At 44.9% G+C, this 19,747-nt stretch overlaps 1 protein-coding gene across 1 annotated transcript in view; it reads right to left on the bottom strand.

The window, feature by feature from the left end:
* Positions 1-19,747, bottom strand: part of LOC115477722 (nesprin-2-like) — a 359,728-nt gene that overhangs the window by 31,931 nt on the left and 308,050 nt on the right. Inside the window, exons 74-76 of the mRNA XM_030214775.1 lie at positions 19,330-19,541; positions 10,834-11,034; positions 255-383 (exon numbers count right to left, since the gene is read on the bottom strand). Of these exons, the coding sequence (XP_030070635.1) occupies positions 255-383; positions 10,834-11,034; positions 19,330-19,541 (542 nt within the window). The remainder of the gene's footprint in view (positions 1-254; positions 384-10,833; positions 11,035-19,329; positions 19,542-19,747) is intronic.

Raw genomic sequence — 19,747 nt, 5'->3', positions numbered from 1 at the left:
ACTCCTCGAGGGCAGGCATAGGTGAAGGCGAGGCCAATGCTGGTATGGAGACCACCTGAAGATTTAGGAGCTGAATCAGAGGCGGGGCCCTTTGCTAAAAATCTATCCCTTAACTCTATTGTAAGACAGACCAGCAAATTCATTCTTAAAACCTGAGTTCTATTTGTATATGTGCACTAAACTGTTGTTTTGTTGCTAAATTTATCATTGCAGACACTCAAACCAAGAGGTAATATGCAACTTGTGCTACATACCATTAATTCCCTTTGTCCCTCCAATATAATGTGGGGGTCAACGCTGGGATCTGTGATCTGTGCTTTGCATCTTCTATTTTCTGCACTTCCTAGCCACAGTAGGAGTGCCTGGCTTCTTTCGTGGAAATCCTAAAGAATTATGAAAAGAGAAAATGAAGCCATAAAATATAAAATTCCATAGATCTGTGGCTTCTTCTTCTTCTTTTTCTCAATGTAAGAGATTAGTACAGTTACATAAAGCAGAGAGAGGGCATTATTCAGCCGGCTGGCCGCTGCTAAGGCAGACCCTGATATTCAGTGCCGGCCCCTTTGTACCAACACTGAAAATCCAAGTGTTTGGTGGTGCCAGAAAGTTATCTGGGTTCAGGCAATATTCAGTGTTGCACCTGGATAGCAGCATTACATATGCTCTAATGTGCCCAGTTAGCTTTCCAGGCACCAGCACTGATTATCTGGGGTGCTCAGAAAATTTCTGGCTCCACCCCTGGACTGCCTTGTTACATAGGATGCACCATGTAATTCTGTAACACACATGCCAAATTTGCACCTAAGCGCTATCATTTAAAATATTTTCATGCCTAATGAGTGCAAAAATTTGGCACCTATGCATATATCTGCACACATACGTGCAGAATATATGATATTCTGTAAATATGTGCTTGACTTACATAGTGCATACTTGCAAGAGGCATGTTTGCATAGGCGGAGCACGGGTAGGGTGCGTATCTCTGACAGGAGCACTTACGCAGCCATAGAGCTGCTGTAACTGCTTGCACTTATATGTCAACGCGCATACACAAACACATACTGTGATCCTTTGGGAAGGTCTCACCAAGTCCAATGGGGAGGGGAGCAGAAGTCAGAACCTGTATCCAATATTCCCTCTAAGTGGAGCGCATAGGCGAATGCTCATACGTTTTAGGAACGTCGCTCACAGATTTTTACATGGTTGCTCACAAAAATGGTTTTTTTTGTGCTATAAACAGAAATGCATTCCTGATATCAGCATTCAAAAATTGTTGGTTTTTAAAACTTGTTGCTCACATTAAAAAAAATTTACACACACCAGGCCACTCCTTAGAGGAAACATTGCCTGTATTCGAGCACTTATAGGAAACTGACCAGTTCTCTAAGAAGGAATTAATTTAAATGCCCTTGAGCAGTGGTTCTCAAACCTGGTCCTGAGATAGACCTGCATGCAGTGGAGGCGGTGCAAGAAAATCTCTCTCATAACCAGCAAGGTCAGTGACATCCAAAACTACAGACCAGTGGCCTCAATACCACTACTGACCAAAACGATGGAAAGCCTAGTAGCACAGCAACTAATGGAATACTTAACACAATACTCAATCCTTCACAAATCCCAATCAGGTTTCAGACCACAACACAGTACAGAAACGGTCATAACCATCTTGCTAACAAAGTACAGAAGCCTACTATGCGAAGGACAAAACATACTACTACTAGAATTTGATATATCAAGTGTATTCGACTTAGTAGATCACATAACACTAATGACTCTGCTCAACAACATGGGAATCAGCGGAGCAGTGGCAGCATGGTTCAATGGTTTCTTAAAGAGCAGATCCTATCATTGTAAAGATGAACAACCAAATGTCAGAATCTTGGACCCCTGGATGTGGAGTACCACAGGGATCACCAATATCATCAACACTGTTCAATGTAATGATGGCACCACTCGGACTGGAACAAATGGGCTTCAACCCATTCATATATGCAGACAATGTCACCATCTACATACCTTGCAACAAAAGTTTTCACAGAAATACAGGACAATGTGCAAACAGGCCTAGACCACATGGAAAACTGGGCATCAACCTTCAAACTCAAACTAAATGAAGACAAAACCAAATTCCTGGTTCTATCCAGCCCACACAACCCCACACCCTACCAAAATTTCACAATAAATCGGCAAACATATTGAATCGAAACACAACTGAAGATACTGGGGATTATTCTCGATAAACATCTAACACTGGACAAACAAATATCAGCCATCTGCAAAATGTTCAGAACACTATGGAAGCTGAGAGGAATACTTCACTAGACAAGCATTCTGGATAATAGTACAATCGACGGTACTATCAAAGCTAGACTACTGTAATGCAGCATACATAGGATATAAGGAAACCACATTAAAACTGTTGCAAACTGTTCGGAATACGGCAGCAAGACTGATATTCAAGAAGTTGAAATATGAAAGGGCAACTCCACTATTCAAAACACTACACTGGCTGCCTATCAAGAAAAGACTATTTTTCAAAGTGAGCACCCTCATTTTCAAGATACTATTTGACATGGCGCCTGAGTATATGATAGACATGGTCGAACTGTCCCCAAGGAATGCAAGCCCATAAACCAGAGGATACCTACTCCACCTACCCAACTGCAGAAATTTCACCTACAAAACCATCTACACAGCAGGTTTCAGCTACCTGGGCTCCAAATAGCGGAACTCAATACCAAAGGCAACGAGAAGCATCACTAACTACCTTCAATTTAGAAAAGAACTGAAAACCTATCTCTTCAAAACATTCTATAGTTAACCACATAAGCTACCGAATTCCAACCTCTTTAAATCCTACCTCGTTTAAAATATGACCAAACACATAAGATATCGATGTTCCCCAAATCTTGCCTGCAAAAATCTACTGTAACTACATTAAACTGTAAACTGCAAAATGTAAGCCACTTGGAACTGAAACTTGTTTTTGGATAATAGTGGGGTATAAGAATGCATAAATAAATAAATAAATAAATAAGTAAGTAAGTAACTAAATAAATCTCTCTACCTGGAAAAGCCAGGTAGCTGCTTGCCTCTAGGGAAAGTAAACACTTCTCCAGAGGGGGAGGGGTCACCAGGGGCTATCCAATCCCTACACCTCATGGCAGTTCTAAAGCAGACACTCTGGGGAGGGTAGTGGAAAGGGCAGGGAGCCAATAAGGGATAGGAAAGAGGAGGGGTGCTCCAGGTACATGTGGGTTAGTGCTTAGCCCAGAAAACGTTCCGGGGGAGAAGCAGGAGACAGCATCCAGTAGCTCTGGGTCAGGAGAGCTTCTGTTTCCCTAGGCTGTGGCTGTTCTATGGCCCATGGTTTGAGCCTGTGCCAGAAAGGCATGGACATGGATTTAGAAAGGACTGGCTCTCAGGAATTGGAACTGGTTTGTTTGCACTGTTTGAACTGGTGACATAAAGTATGGGCATTGACTTGTAAAGATTTGTTTCTCAGGAAGTGGACCTTGTTTGTTTTGGCCACTATCCAGCTTATAATTGAAAAAGAAAAACGTCTATATTGCGACCCAAATCGGGAGATAGACGTTTATCTCACAAAAACGAATAAAGCGGTATAATCGAAAGCCGAATTTGGACGTTTTCAACTGCACTCCGTTGCGGATGCGGACAAAGTTGATGGGGGCGTGTCGAAGGTGTGGTGAAGGCGGAACTGGGGCGTGGTTATCGGGCGATCAGAGATGGGCGCCTTTCGCCGATAATGGAAGAAAAATATGCGTTTTTAGCGAGAATTTAGGGCACTTTTCCTGGACCCTGTTTTTCCACAAATAAGGCCCCAAAAACTGCCCTAAATGACCAGATGACCACTGGAGGGAATCGGGGATGACCTCCCCTGACTCCCCCAGTGGTCACAAACCCCTCCCACCACAAAATATGCCGTTTCACAACTTTTTATTTTCACCCTCAAATGTCATACCCACCTCCCTGGCAGCAGTATGCAGGTCACTGGAGCAGTTATTAGGGGGGTGCAGTGGACTTCAGGCAGGTGGACCCAGGCCCATCCCCCCCCCACGTTACACTTGAGCTGGTAACTGGGAGCCCTCCAAACCGCCCCCCAAACCCACTGTACCCACATGTAGGTGCCCCCCTTCACCCCTTAGGGCTATAGTAATGGTGTAGACTTGTGGGCGGTGGGTTTTGAGGGGGATTTGGGGGGCTCAACACCCAAGGGAAGGGTGCTATGCACCTGGGAGCTCTTTTACCTTTTTTTTTGTTTTTGTAAAAGTGCCCTCTAGGGTGCCCGGTTGGTGTCCTGGCATGTGAGGGGGACCAGTGCACTACGACTCCTGGCCCCTCCCACGAACAAATGCCTTGGATTTATTCGTTTTTGACCTGGGCGCTTTCATTTTCCATTATCACTGAAAAACAAAAACGCCCAGCTCACAAATTGTCGAATAAAACATGGACGTCTATTTTTTTCGAAAATACTGTTCGGTCCGCCCCTTCACGGACCCGTTCTCGGAGATAAACGCCCATGGAGATAGATGTTTTTGTTCAATTATGCCCCTCCATGTGTTTTTTTTATTTTTATTTTTTTCAGAAAGGCAGGTTTTTTTTGTCTTTCTGGTTTGCTCTTTGTTGCCAGACCAGGAAGGTTGTGGGATGGTCCTGAAAACTAAAGGATAACAGGTGGTGAACTTCCTACCCCTTGTTTCCCTATTGTTTCCTCAGTGGAACAAAAGGAGAGAGAGGGGCGGCAGCTATCGAGAGGGTTTTTATTTTTTATTTTGCTGAAAGTCTGAATTTGAACTGGAACTGTAAGAAAAACCCTAGGGTCAGCGAGGCCCAGATTGGCCAAAAACTACAGCTAAACTTCCAGAGATCGAACTAGTGATTTCAACATAAGGATCCTGGTCAGCCCTCAGGGGCAGAGACCATGTGATTCTGTTTGGGGATTTTTTTTTTCTTTGAAGCAAGGAGAGGCAGCTAGAAGCTATCCTCTATGTCTTGTAGACTGAAACTGCACTAGAGGAGAACTTGTTATAAAAGGGTATTGCATACCTTAAAGGTTTTAATGTGAATCCTTGGGAATAAAAAAAAATACTGACTTCATTACCAACCCTGGAGTGTTCCGAGAGTGTTTTCCCAAGGCCTAGAGTGGAAAGGAGTACTCTGACGTCCAGCACAGAGGATGGGCCTCACCCGCATTACCGCACCCAACCCACAAGGGGTGGCAATACCCAGTTAGGCATCTGGAAAGTGCCTGATAGGCCCTACTTTCCTTTATAGATTACTAGCTTTAACTGGATAGTGCCAGAGCAGATTTTATTTATTTATTTATTGCATTTGTACCCAACATTATCCCACCTTTTTGCAGGCTCAATGTGGCTTACAGAGTGTTATTATGATGTAGTCATTACAAGATCTTAAATACAATCGATAATAGGCTGAAGGTAAATGGGGATTTAGATGGAAAGATGTTAGGTAAGGTAGTGTGAGAGGTGTTTTTTGATGCACATGAGTGGTTTAAGGAATGATTTGTTTCATTGAGGATTACTTTTGTAGGCTTGTAAAAATTTTAATGGTTAAAAATTAAAAAATTTTTAAAAAGGGAAAGAACCCTCGTAAACTGACTTCAACCTAACATTTCGTAAGACAGGATAACCCAACTGCAATGTATAAAGAAACACAAACTACTTCCTGAGGAAGGGATCTCAAGTAGATTTGTAAGACTCTCCACGTTTAAACCATAAATCAATTTATAAATCAGGCAGGCTATATTAAACTTGACACAATGTTGTATTAACAACCAGTAAAGATCTCTAATATAAGATGAAATTGTATCGAAGCGACCCAGCTTGTAAATTAACCTGGCCACAATCTGCAGCTTGGTGTAGCTTTCTTCCCAGAGGTGCTCCAATTCCCCACCAAGTGGCAGCTCAGACAGGGAGCTCTCCACTTTTCAGAGGAGATCCCTGTCAGAGCTCAGGCAGTTAAATACATGTCAACTAGAAAAAAGGCCAAAATTGAAGGAAGCATTATATTCAGTGGTGCTATTCGGTTAAGAATCACTGAATATCTTAATACTTTCGCATTCTAATTCATGCTAAAGCATATAAAAAAAATATCCAAATAAAATAGTAATATAGTAGATCACTGCAATAACTGGGAAGACTCTACTAGAGTAGAACTACTCTACTAGGTTGGACCAAAGGTTCATCAAGCCCAGAACTCTTCCAATAATGGTCAATCCTAGTTAAATATAACACCAAACAGTAGATAGATTTCATATTGCTCATCCCCAGGAATAAGCAGTGAATTTTTCCAAGTCTGTCTTAATAATAGTTCATGGAGTTTTCTTCTAAGAAGTTGCCTAAATCTCTTTTTAAAATCCAGCTATATACTAACTGCTTTTACCAGAACCTCTGGCAATAAATTATAGAGCTTAAATGGGACCTGAGTGAAAAACGTTGTCCTCTGATTTGATTTAAATGTGCTAATTAGCAACTTCCAAGAGTGTCCCCTATTTTTTTTAAACGTTTTGAAAGGGTAAACAACTGATTTGTTTTCAAGGCAAAGGTTGGATTAAATTTTAATGCAGAATGTAATTATATTATTAGCTTGTTAGGTAGTAATGATAATGTATTAGAACGTTTCTACTATTTTTCATTTGTAAACAGGGCTGTCGAGAGACTGAGCCAGGTCCAGAGCTGGGGGGGGGGGGGGGGGGGGGGGGGAACAGCGCTGGAGGAAGGCTTCTGCTGGTGGGGCTTGCGGACCCCTGCCAGCCAAATCAGGGGCCCTGAAGCCCTGTGTCTGCTCCTCCCTAGCCTCTAAGGGGGGGGGCAGCGCTGGAGTTCTCTCTCTCCTACTCCTGTTGGGACGCGATCACCCAAGTCCCGTCAGGAGCAAGAGACAGACAGACCCCGGTGCTGGGCCCCACTTGGAGGCCGGACCCGGGGGAATCTTGCCCCCCGATGCCCCCCCTCTCGGCAGCCCTATTTGTAAAGCCTTCTGGCATGGGAAGTTCTTACTGATTGTAATCCACCTAGAAGCTTTATGTTAAAAAAGCAGAATATAAATCTGCTAATACTATACAGTACTATACGATTTGCATTTACAGGTTCCACTCCACTCATGATTTTCCTCAGGGGCCTATACTTGCCCCAATTTTATTTAACATTATCCTGGCTCCCCTCGCAACCTCGATTCAGTCTATCAGTATCAGTCCTTACATCTGTGCTGATGATATTCAGTTGCTCACGATTCTTTGGATCCTTCTTTTCAGTGTGCTTTGTCAGATAATCTTACTCGGATTACATCTTGGATTACGCAAAACAAGATGATTCTTAACATCTCTAAGACTGAAACTATCTGGTTTCTATGGTGTCAATCGTCACCTCCATCTCAGTTACCTATTAATTCTACTCCTTTACCTTTCAAAGACACGGTTCAGTCTTTAGAAGTGTTCTTTAATACCTCGTTATCTTTGCCCCCCATATTTCCTATGATGTGTGAAAATCATTTTATGATTTGAGGAAAATATGATGCCTTTTTTAATGCCGTTCTATTCCTCAAGCATCTGTTGGTCCAGCCTACTCCCCTCATATGCTTCTTGCTTTGAATATACTTGAAAAAGAGTATATTATGAAATTTTGCCCCTACAAGCAAATTGCTTTTAAAATTCTCCTTTCAATTGACCTATAATACTTTGCATCTAACTTTATCCAAAGGAAGAAAAACTGGAAAAAGTGTACACTTTCCATATTTTGAAATGAGTTCTTTTGGCAATAATTGCTGTTTTCACATCACATTTTAACCATGTTGGCCTTCTTTCTGTCTTTTTTTGATAAGATGTTATTTTTAAAACAATGTCCTTGCTTGATGTAAACACATAGTACCAGATTCAGTAGATGGCACTCAAAACTGGGCGCTGAAAAATATCGGCACTATGCACACTTCTATAAGGGGCATGTACACTTTATAGAATCACATTTAGTGCCGATTCCCGTACATAAATTTAGGTGCCAAACTTATGCCTGCAAAACCTGGTATAAATGCCAGCGTTCAAGTTAAGTGCACTGAGGCCATATTCTGTAACTACACATGCAACTTTTTGGAATGCCTCTGACATACTCATGGCCATGCCTCGTTTTGATTTATGCCCTTGTTACCTCGCTTTGAACCTTATTAAGGGATTAGGCGGGTAATAAGTCCCTTAAGAGAAGTGTGCTCGCTCTGCCTTGGCTAGGTTACACGGATTCAAATAGTTGGTGCTAATTTTGAAGGCTTTGAATCTTCAGCAACCTAAGCTACTGGCTGGTTGCTTGCACTGTTATGTCCTCAACAAATATCTTCGATCAGTGCAGGGATGTTTTTGTACTTTTCCTCCCCCTAGCTTTATTGCACTTGGTGAAATGGAGGAGCAGAGCATTTTCAGTGTTAGCTATGAAGGCGGAACAGGTTACTGGAAGCGCTGACATCTGAAAAAAGTCTGTTGGCATTTTGGAAAAAAAATTAGTACACTGTTTCATGAAAGCACGTTGCCTTCTGAACTAGCTTAAGGGAATTATAGTCTAAATTGATACTGTCACAGTTAGGTCTGTGCTTGTGTAAGTGCAACATTTGATGGGTTATGGATGATTCATGAGGTTTTTTTTAGTGTGTGACAAAACAGTGGGTTTTAAGACTATATTTGTATTATTTCTTGAAGTGTATTTCTCTAGTTTGGTCAGCAGGTGGTGTATGTTTTTGTTTGACGCTGTTACAGAGAAAAGACCTGCAGTAATGTGGCCAGTTATTCTTTTGAAACTTGTTGTTCTGGGCTCTGATTGGCTTAGGAGCTCAATTTCCTTTACAATGTACTGGCTTTTGCTCCAGTCTTAGCTAGGAAGAAAAAAGAGAGGGATCTCTTTGCTGAGACCCTGCAAACAGTTACATTTGATAACTTGTGAAGTTATAATTGATCCATATTTCAGTTACCTGTTACTATTTGCTTATTGCACTTTTTTCTGTTCATTGTTCTAATTTTTATGACAATAAATAGTCTTTCAGTTTATTGCCTCTGTTTATTTGGACTGATTCAGAATCCTGGTGGTTTATGTGTTGGGTCTGGGAGCTGTGGGACCACTGGGAGTGTGGCCTCCAGTAACCTAGAAATCACTGGGGATAATTTGAGAGCAGGAGACTTGCCCAGAGGCAGTTGTGACCCAGTCGATGGGAGGAGGGTGCTAGTGTAGAGCACAGGCGGCAGGTGCAGGAGAACCTGAGCTGTGCTGGGGATAGACTCTCTAAGTGGCAGCGGGGTAGCCCCAGGCGGGTGGCTAGGTGTTTTGTTACAGTGAAGGAGTCTACTGTTTTAACTTTATACTTTCTAAAATATTGTGGTTGACTTTTATCCAAATTGATGGTATATACATTTTAATAAATGGAATTAAATGAAACCATTTGATAGCGAGAACATATCTTCACATATTAGGCAGCCCTAGAATGGGCCTTGTAACCTTTACATAAAACATATCAACATTCAAAGAGAGTTATATGATCACCAGTGGCTAGTGAGTAAATAACTTGCTTATCTGTGTATTTAAAAAATGATATGGACAATATTGAGCTATTTAAATCATTAAATGGTCCAATACTCTCTGTATAAAAAGGGACGGAGCGAGGGTGGCTGAAAAAAATCATCCAGATAACAGCACAATTCTGCTGCTAAATAAGACTATATAACAAAAAGGTAGTGTCGGCATGGTAATTGCACTGCTGTACATGATGGTGGAATATCCCCAACCCCTGAAGCAGTGGTTTTTGGAGACTGAAGAATATGAATCCAGCCAGCTTAAAGAGTGTGACATATAGCTGCTTGAGATAAGTGACTCTTGTTATACGATTCAGATAACAAATTTAGTGTGGCAACACTTGCTCATGAACATTGCACGTTTTTAAATAGAGATTTCAGTGATTAAAATTGGCACAGCATATTTAACAGCCAAACAAGAGGAGGTATTGATGGCAGGTGCAAAAATTTGAAAGAAATCTTTAATTACTATTTTGTGAGCATGTTCTGTTTATGATTTAGGATATAGTTTTTATGTACCTTTTGCACTGCCACTTATCCAGACAGTGGTGCCGAATATACAGATTAAGTGGTGCGGTTGAAGTTCAACTTAGGGGCCCCTTTTACTAAGCCACGTAGGTTCCTATGCACGTCCAATGAGCGCCAATTTGGAACTACTGCCCGGCTACCGCATGGCCTGGGCAGTAATTCAATTCTTTACACACGTCCGATACGAGCGCTGGAAAATCATTTGTATTTTTCAATGTGCGGCGCTAAATGGGCGGTAATCGGCAGTGTACGTGCGCTGATGATTACCACTCGGTTAACGTGTGAGACCTTACCGCTAAGTCAATGGGTAGCGGTAAGGTCTCAGACCCAAAATGGATGCGCGCCAATTTTTATTTGCCGCACGTCCATTTTTGGCCAAAAAAAAAGAGGCCTTTTTTAAAGGCGTGCTGAAAAATGGATCTGTGTGCATCCAATACACGTGCCTACACTAGCACAGGACGTTTTTTATTGCACCTCAGTAAATGGACCCCTTAAGTTGGTCAGTGCCCCAGCTCAAAATTGCCCCATAGTATTTAGCACATGAGTGAGCAAACCATGCTATGTTAAAAAAAAAAATGCACTGCCTAAGATCTAAGCTTAGAATATGCATTTCCTAAATCAAAAAGTTTCCCAAAAATTGTTACTGCGTAGAGTTTGGTGCTTGGAGTACACTGTGAGTGCTTGGAAACTGCTGGCAGAGGTGATATATGTGCGCTGCTCACCTGACACTGCATGAGGTCAGACTGTAATCGTGCCTTCCAGGTATCCAGTGAATGCGAAGCTACATCCCAGTGCAGGTTCACAAGTTGAAGTCTGGTCTGAAGTTCCTTGGACTCAGCGTTGTCTGTCTGCAGGAATTCCCTACTGCTTAGATTAGCTGAGATCACCAGTGCTTTGTAGTTATCAAATGCTTTCAGTATTTCCTAAGGGAAAAGGACATTTCAAACCCTTTGAGAATTCAATTGCAGAATTTTTAAGTATGGATGCCCTGGTTACAATTAATAATTCCATAAATAAGGAAAAATTAATTCTTACCTGATAATTTTCTTTCCATTAGTCCCAACACATCAATCCAGAGACTTGTGGGTTGTGTCCCTCTACCAGCAGGTGGAGATAGAGAAACCCGAAAAAACTAACCAAACAAAACAAAACTGCAGACAGTAAATCCAGGGGGGGGGGGGCCTCTGGATTGATCTGTTGGGACTAATGGAACGAAAATTATCAGGTAAGAATTAATTTTTCCTTCCATAGCGTCCCACAGATCAATCCAGAGACTTGTGGGATGTACCCAAGCACTCCTCAAGAAGGGCTGGATACCCCCAACCCAGCAGAAATCACTGACGAGCCAAACACCGCATCCTGCCGAGCTGCCACATCCACCCGATAATGACAAGTGAACGTATGGACTGAAGCCAATGTAGTGGCTCTGCAGATATCTTCCAGAGAAACCAAACGGGATTCTGCATAGGAGGAAGCCTGAGCTTGCGTAGAATGAGCACGAATTTGCACAGGGGCTTGCTTGCCCAATGGCCTCCCACACCCAACAGGCTATGGTGGCCTTGGAAGCCATATGATCCTTCTTACTGCCTCCAAAAAGGACAAAGAGATGGTCAGAAAGACGAAATTCATTCTTCACCTCCAAATACCTGAGGCAGCGAACAGCCAGGAATTGCTTCGGGTAATCTTCCCGGCGAAAAGTCGGCAAATGCAGAGACTGCCCCAAATGGAAACGAGAAACCACCTTGGGCAAAAACAGAGGAACTGTCCTAATCGATACCCCTGCCTCCGTAAAATGCAGGAAGGGGTCTTTGCAAGAAAGAGCCTGCAACTCCGAAATTCTCTGAGCCGAAGTAATGGCTACTAGGAAAATTGCCTTCAAGGTAAGATCCTTAACTGTAATCCCCGATAAGGGTTCGAAAGGAGGATGCTGAAGCACTTTGAGAACTAGATTAAGGTTCCAGGATGGCAGAACTGGCACGTGCGGAGGACGCAACCGATTTACGCCCCTCAAAAAACAAACCACATCCAGGTGGGAGGCGATCGACGCCCCCTGAAGCCGGCCTCTAAAGCATGCCAGAGCTGCCACCTGCACCTTAAGAGAACTCAACAAGAGTGATTTCTGTACACCCTCCTGAAGAAACACGAGGATAACCGATACCGAACCTGAAGCCATTGACAATCCCAAACTCGCACACCACGAATCGAAGGTACGCCACACTCTAGCATAAGCTATCGAGATGGATCTTTTCCGAGCCTGAAGCATTGTAGCAATAACTGCGTCCGGATACCCCTTCCTTCTCAACTTCGCCCTTTCAAGGGCCAGGCCATAAGACCAAAGGGGGAGGGATCCTTCATCATGACTGGTCCCTGCAGCAAGACTGTCCTGAGCCTGGAGCTGGAGAGGATGACCGAACAGGAGCCTGACCATATCCACACCAGGGATGTCTGGGCCAATCCGGGGCCACCAGGATCACTCGACCGGGATGACTGGCAATGCGAGTCAGTAACCTGTCCACCATAGGCCACGGGGGAAAGGCATAGAGCAGGCCCCTGGGCCAAGGTTGTAGAAGAGCATCAATGCCTTCCGAGCCCAGCTCTCTTCCCCTGCTGAAGAAACGGGGAATCTTCACGTTGAATGCGGTGGCCATTAAGTCTATCACTGGCATCCCCCAATGGGCAGCTATCTGATCGCAAGGCCAGAGGGGAGAGTGTCCACTTCCCCGGCTCCAACTGATGGCGACTGGGAAAGTCCGCTTGCACATTCTGTGACCCCGCTATATGAGCCACCATCAAGAGAGAGAGATGAGTCTCTGCCCAACGGCAGATCAGGGCCACCTCGCGCGCTAGTGGTGCACTCCTGGTGCCCCCCTGATGGTTCATGTAGGCAACCGCTGTCGCATTGTCCGAGAGAACTCGAACTGGCAACCACAGAGAAGAGACAGAAACTCCTGAAGGGCCAGATGAATCGCCCGCAACTCCAAGCAGTTGATGGACCAAGACGCCTCCGTCGAGGTCCAAATGCCCTGGGCCGTCTGTTGGAGGCAATGAGCCCCCCAACCAGAAAGCAACGCATCCGTGGTCACGATCTTCCATTCCGCGGTTTGCAGAGAAATGCCCGACACCAGATTCTTCTGAATGAACCACCAGTGCATGATTGTGTGCAGACAGGTCGAACATGGCACCCGAACTTCGTAATCCTCCGACAGGGGAGACCAACGGCTCAGAAGGTGCCACTGCAGGGGGCACATGTGAGCTCTGGCCCACTTTACGACGTCCAAGGTGGAGGCCATGGAACCCAGAACTTGTACATAGTCCCAAGCCCGCTGGTTCGGAGTTTGGAACAGAGCTCGTAACTGACCCTGCAACCGTGTGCTCGAGCTGAAGGAAGAGAAACTATCCTTGTTCGGGTATCGAAGCACACTCCCAAGTATTCCAGCATCTGGGAAGGCATAAGGCTGCACTTTGGGAAGTTGATCACCCAACCAAGCGATTGAAGCAACCCGACCACTCTGTCGGTTGCCCGTCGACTCTCCTTGAAAGAAGACGTCCGCTCAAGCAAGTCATCTAGATAAGGATGGACTTGAATCCCTTTCTTTCTGAGATAGGCTGCCACTATGACAAGGACATTGGAAAAAGTCTGAGGTGCTGTGGCTAGGCCGAAGAGCATCGCTTTGAATTGAAAATGACGACCAAGCAATGCAAAGCGAAGAAAACGCCTCTGGGGAGGCCAAATTGGAATGTGTAAATAGGCCTCTTTGAGATTGAGAGACGTCAAAAACTCCCATGGCTGTACCGCTGCGAGCACCGAGCGGAGGGTTTCCATGTGGAAATGCCGAACCCGTAAGGAGCTGTTGACACGAGATCTAGGAGGGGTCACCAAGAACCGCCTTTTTTTGGCACCACAAAATAAATGGAGTATCGAACGCACCCTCTTTCTGCTGGGGGTACAGGCTGGACGGCTCCCAGTCATTGTAAGTTGAGGAGGGTGTGACGAACTGCCCGCACCTTGGTGGGAGATTTGCAAGGAGATTCCAGAAACGAGTCTACTATCGGATGAGCCAATTCCAACTTGTAGCCGTTTCTGATAACCTCCAAGACCCATTCGTCGGATGTTACCCTGGTCCACTCCACCAGGAATAGGGACAGCCTGCCCCTAATAACTGGCTGGAGATGGACCAGGGCCCCATCATTGGGCGGACCTGGCTGCGGGCTGGTTTCTGTTACCGGAAAGGAAGGCCAGCCTGTCACCTCGGAAGGGCTGAGGTCTCTGAGAAGACCTTGCTCTCTGAAAAGAGGCCCCATGACCTGGATGGTAATGACGTGTATCCCTAAACTTAGGTCTAGGTCCCGCCGGTCGCACAAATTTGGACCTGTCCTCTGGGAGGCGCTGGCTATTAGAGTCACCGAGGTCATTCACAATCTGTTCTTGGTCTGTCCCAAACAAAAGCTTTCCCCTAAAAGGAAGCCTTGCCAGCCATGACTTAGAGGCCACGTCTGCAGCCCAATGTTGCAACCACAGCCAGCGACGAGCGGTGACCGCTAGGGAAACCTCCTTCGCCGAAGCCCTCAAAAGATCATAAAGAAGATCCGCAAGGAAGGCTAAACCGGACTCTAAGGCCGGCAAAACAGCCACGAGGTCCTCTGGAGAGGAGGCTTTATGTACCCACGATAAGCATGCCCGCTCCGCATAGGAGCCACAAACTGAAGCTTGCAGGGAAAGGGCAGCTACTTCAAAGGACAGCTTCAAGCAAGTCTCCAACTTACGATCCTGAGGGTCCTTGAGCGCCGTGCCACCCTCCACAGGGAGAATGGTTTTCTTAGTGACCGCTGTGATTAATGAATTCACCGTAGGAACCTTCAGCAAGTCTAAGTCAGCAGCAGGCAGTACGTAAAGACGCGACATAGCTCTAGCAACTTTAAGCCCACTGTGTGGCGTATCTCACTGTGCCGAAATAAGGATTTTCATGGCCTCATGCACATGAAAGGAATGAGGTGAGCATTTGGTGCCAGACATAATAGAGGGCACCGGACCTGTTCCCCCTGACGATTCCGGGGGTGAAATGGCCAAACCCTCAAAAGCCCTAATAATCAGGGAGGGAAGCTCTTCCCTGCGAAAAAAGCGGGCAGCCGTCAGGTCATCCCCCTCCTCAGAAGGCAGGTTGACCTCATCTGCCAAATCCAATGATTCTGAGGGAGAGCCCGGTGACAAAACCGGGCCATCTGTGTCAGATAGCTCCTCGGGATCCAAAATCTCCACCCGGGGACGTTTTGGCAGAAAAGACTGAGAGGCTGCAGAAACCGAAGTTTGCTGAAGAAGAGACGGGGCTGCCTGAAGAGAAGCTCCTGACTTCTTCAGAAGAAAGGCATTGTGCATTAATAAAACAAAATCCGGGGAAAAAGGAACTGAAAGGGACTCCCCTGCTCCCTCTAAATTGCTTTCCTCCATCGGAGCCTGTGCCACAGAAGCGCGTTGTGCCTCCTGTGTCAACCACCACATGCGGAGCTGGTCGCACCTGAGAAGAAAAAATGGCACCCGCCCTGCACTAACTGCCCCGAGTAAACCGCCAAAACTATCCCCTGCGCTTCCGACTCACCGGACGCCTGAGAGGAACCCTTGTCATGCTGAACACCTGCTGTGGGCTGACGGCGGCACGACTCACACTCCCCCGACGCTGCTCTCCTGCCCCCAAACCGGGAGCAGCGCTTAGCCACCTCAGAAGGCACTGACATGCTCCAGAAACGCCTGCCCCGCAAACAGACTCGGCAGCCCGTCTAGCTCCTCCGTATGAGTAAACAAACACAAAGTCTCTTGAAGAGACGCTTACTTTTTTTTTTTTTACTCAGGAGAGAAAGGCAACACCCGATCATGCCCACAGTCCCGGGCGACGGAGGAAAGGCAGGGGGAGACCGGGAGGGACATGGCACCACCAGGTGTACAGCAGAAGCTACAAACAGCCACTCAACCCCTGACTGTGCTAAACTAGGCCCAAAGGACACCAGTAGCCAGATCAAACCAGAGCTGCACAGAGATGTCCCTCCACCTGCTAGATAGAGAGAATACTGAGGTTTACTTGGCTGCACAAGTCCACATATAGCAAACCTTGGAGGTTCTCTCTATCTCCACCTGCTGGTAGAGGGACACAACTCACAAGTCTCTGGATTGATCTGTAGGACGCTATGGAAGAAGGTAGCTTACTGCACACATTGCCATCACAATTCCCCAGATCACGTTTCTGAGACCAGTAAAACCATAGAATGCTAGCTAAGGCATAGTGCAGTTCCACTAATTTAATAATAGAATCCAAGCTACGGCAGTCTTTTCTAGCCAGATTTCTATATAATAAGCCTAGGAGTCATTGTTCCATACTGTGTACTTTGAACTGGACAATGACTTACCCTGAATATAATTTGAAATGGCACAGTACAGCTCAGAATGCCTCACTTCTAGCAGAATATTAAAGCAGGGCTTCCCAAACCTGTTCTTGGACCTCCACAGCCAGTCAAGTTTTCAGGATATCCACAATGAATATGCATGAGATAAACCTGGATACACATAAGGCTCAATATATACAAATTTATCTCACTAATATTTATTATGGATATCCTGAGAACTGTACTGGCCGTGGAGTCTCCAGGACAGGTTTGGGAAGCCCTGTGTTAAAGACATTCTGGTGTAGATGCATCCGTATTCATATTACCCCAAAACACATTTGTTAGTCTTTGAAAAAAATGTTTCCGCCAAGCCTGCTTTTTCTTATACTTTCAGTTAACAATTCTTACACGACTAGGTAAAGGCAAAAGCTTGTTGTGCAAACAAAATCTGCCTGCATAAGTGCCTTAATGGTGGCAACATCTGAGAAATGGATGGGATACTGTTGCAGCATGCTCAAACCATAAAGAGTGACTGCCTCAAAGATTTCAGCACACTATGGAGACAATTCTATACGGGCCGTATAGATGTAGTTGACATATGTGAAAATGCAAGTATTCTAGACATTTATACAGTGGGGGAAATAAGTATTTGATCCCTTGCTGATTTTGTAAGTTTGCCCACTGACAAAGACATGAGCAGCCCATAATTGAAGGGTAGGTTATTGGTAACAGTGAGAGATAGCACATCACAAATTAAATCCGGAAAATCACATTGTGGAAAGTATATGAATTTATTTGCATTCTGCAGAGGGAAATAAGTATTTGATCCCCCACCAACCAGTAAGAGATCTGGCCCCTACAGACCAGGTAGATGCTCCAAATCAACTCGTTACCTGCATGACAGACAGCTGTCGGCAATGGTTACCTGTATGAAAGACACCTGTCCACAGACTCAGTGAATCAGTCAGACTCTAACCTCTACAAAATGGCCAAGAGCAAGGAGCTGTCTAAGGATGTCAGGGACAAGATCATACACCTGCACAAGGCTGGAATGGGCTACAAAACCATCAGTAAGACGCTGGGCGAGAAGGAGACAACTGTTGGTGCCATAGTAAGAAAATGGAAGAAGTACAAAATGACTGTCAATCGACAAAGATCTGGGGCTCCACGCAAAATCTCACCTCGTGGGGTATCCTTGATCATGAGGAAGGTTAGAAATCAGCCTACAACTACAAGGGGGGAACTTGTCAATGATCTCAAGGCAGCTGGGACCACTGTCACCACGAAAACCATTGGTAACACATTACGACATAACGGATTGCAATCCTGCAGTGCCCGCAAGGTCCCCCTGCTCCGGAAGGCACATGTGACGGCCCGTCTGAAGTTTGCCAGTGAACACCTGGATGATGCCGAGAGTGATTGGGAGAAGGTGCTGTGGTCAGATGAGACAAAAATTGAGCTCTTTGGCATGAACTCAACTCGCCGTTTTTGGAGGAAGAGAAATGCTGCCTATGACCCAAAGAACACCGTCCCCACTGTCAAGCATGGAGGTGGAAATGTTATGTTTTGGGGGTGTTTCTCTGCTAAGGGCACAGGACTACTTCACCGCATCAATGGGAGAATGGATGGGGCCATGTACCGTACAATTCTGAGTGACAACCTCCTTCCCTCCGCCAGGGCCTTAAAAATGGGTCGTGGCTGGGTCTTCCAGCACGACAATGACCCAAAACATACAGCCAAGGCAACAAAGGAGTGGCTCAGGAAGAAGCACATTAGGGTCATGGAGTGGCCTAGCCAGTCACCAGACCTTAATCCCATTGAAAACTTATGGAAGGAGCTGAAGATGCGAGTTGCCAAGCGAGAGCCCAGAACTCTTAATGATTTAGAGATGATCTGCAAAGAGGAGTGGACCAAAATTCCTCCTGACATGTGTGCAAACCTCATCATCAACTACAGAAGACGTCTGACCGCTGTGCTTGCCAACAAGGGTTTTGCCACCAAGTATTAGGTCTTGTTTGCCAGAGGGATTAAATACTTATTTCCCTCTGCAGAATGCAAATAAATTCATATACTTTCCACAATGTGATTTTCCGGATTTAATTTGTGATGTGCTATCTCTCACTGTTACCAATAACCTACCCTTCAATTATGGGCTGCTCATGTCTTTGTCAGTGGGCAAACTTACAAAATCAGCAAGGGATCAAATACTTATTTCCCCCACTGTATGTGTTTGTGAACATATATGTATGCAAATACCATATATACTTGAATATAAACCAAACTTTTGGGGCTAAGAAAAAAAAAAAAAGGCCCATAAATGGAGGTCTCTTTTTATATTTGAGTCTCTCCTCCATTCCCACACCCCGCTGCTACCGTGGTTACTGCTATTTCTTCTTTCATACCCTACCCAGCATTTTACTGGCAGTTCCTTCCTACCTTCCTTTGGCTTATATGCTGTGCCGGTGCCTTGAGACTCAGATCGGGTGTATTCTATAATAGTGTGTATAGTTTTTGAAATGCCCACAATCGCCCCTTGGCCATGTCAACTTTTCAACTGCACGCATTAGAATTTACATGCACCGCATTGTAGAATACGCCTACAAAGTTATGTGAGTACATTCTAATTAAAGCCAATTAGTGCCGCTAATTGGTTAAGTACTAATTATCGGTGCTGACTGGCTTGTTAATCAATGTGTGCGCAATTTGGCCATGCAGCCAAATTAGCATGCACAAGTTAAGGCACATATACAGAAATTGGGGGTAAACGTGGCCACCCTTTATAGAAATACCTTCTATGTTCAAACATTCAAAAGCAGGTGTAACATTGGCAGCATGCGTGAACTTACTTTAAGCTTCTTAACTTTGTACTCCGTTGCTTGCAAACTGGTTGCTGGTTCAAGTTTCTGTAAATCATCCAGCTCTGCCTCAGTTCTTTCTAGCCAGGAAGTGATATTACTAAGGTCTGAATTCAGTTGCTGCCATTGCTGCCGATTTTGTTTCACTCGAAGTTTATGGCTTAATTGCTGAGCCTGAAAGATCTCCCATCGCTCAATAACTCCTATGTTAATAAACAAAGGACTAGGCTTTAGACCTTATTTTTTTTGTATGTTAGAAGTAGACTTCAAGGGTGCAGTTTTATAAAGTCCTGTTCTACAAGTGTAAAAGTATAGTTCTTCATGTACATGAACTCTCAAGCAGGTGTAAATAATTGCACCTACATTCAAGGCGCATTCTCTGCTACATATACTAGTAGTCACCTACCTA

The sequence above is a fragment of the Microcaecilia unicolor genome, chromosome 9, assembly GCF_901765095.1.
Source record: "Microcaecilia unicolor chromosome 9, aMicUni1.1, whole genome shotgun sequence".
In the NCBI taxonomy this organism is placed as follows: Eukaryota; Metazoa; Chordata; class Amphibia; order Gymnophiona; family Siphonopidae; genus Microcaecilia; species Microcaecilia unicolor.
The sequence above is the reverse complement of the archived record's forward strand: the minus strand, read 5'-3'. Positions and strand labels throughout refer to the sequence as shown.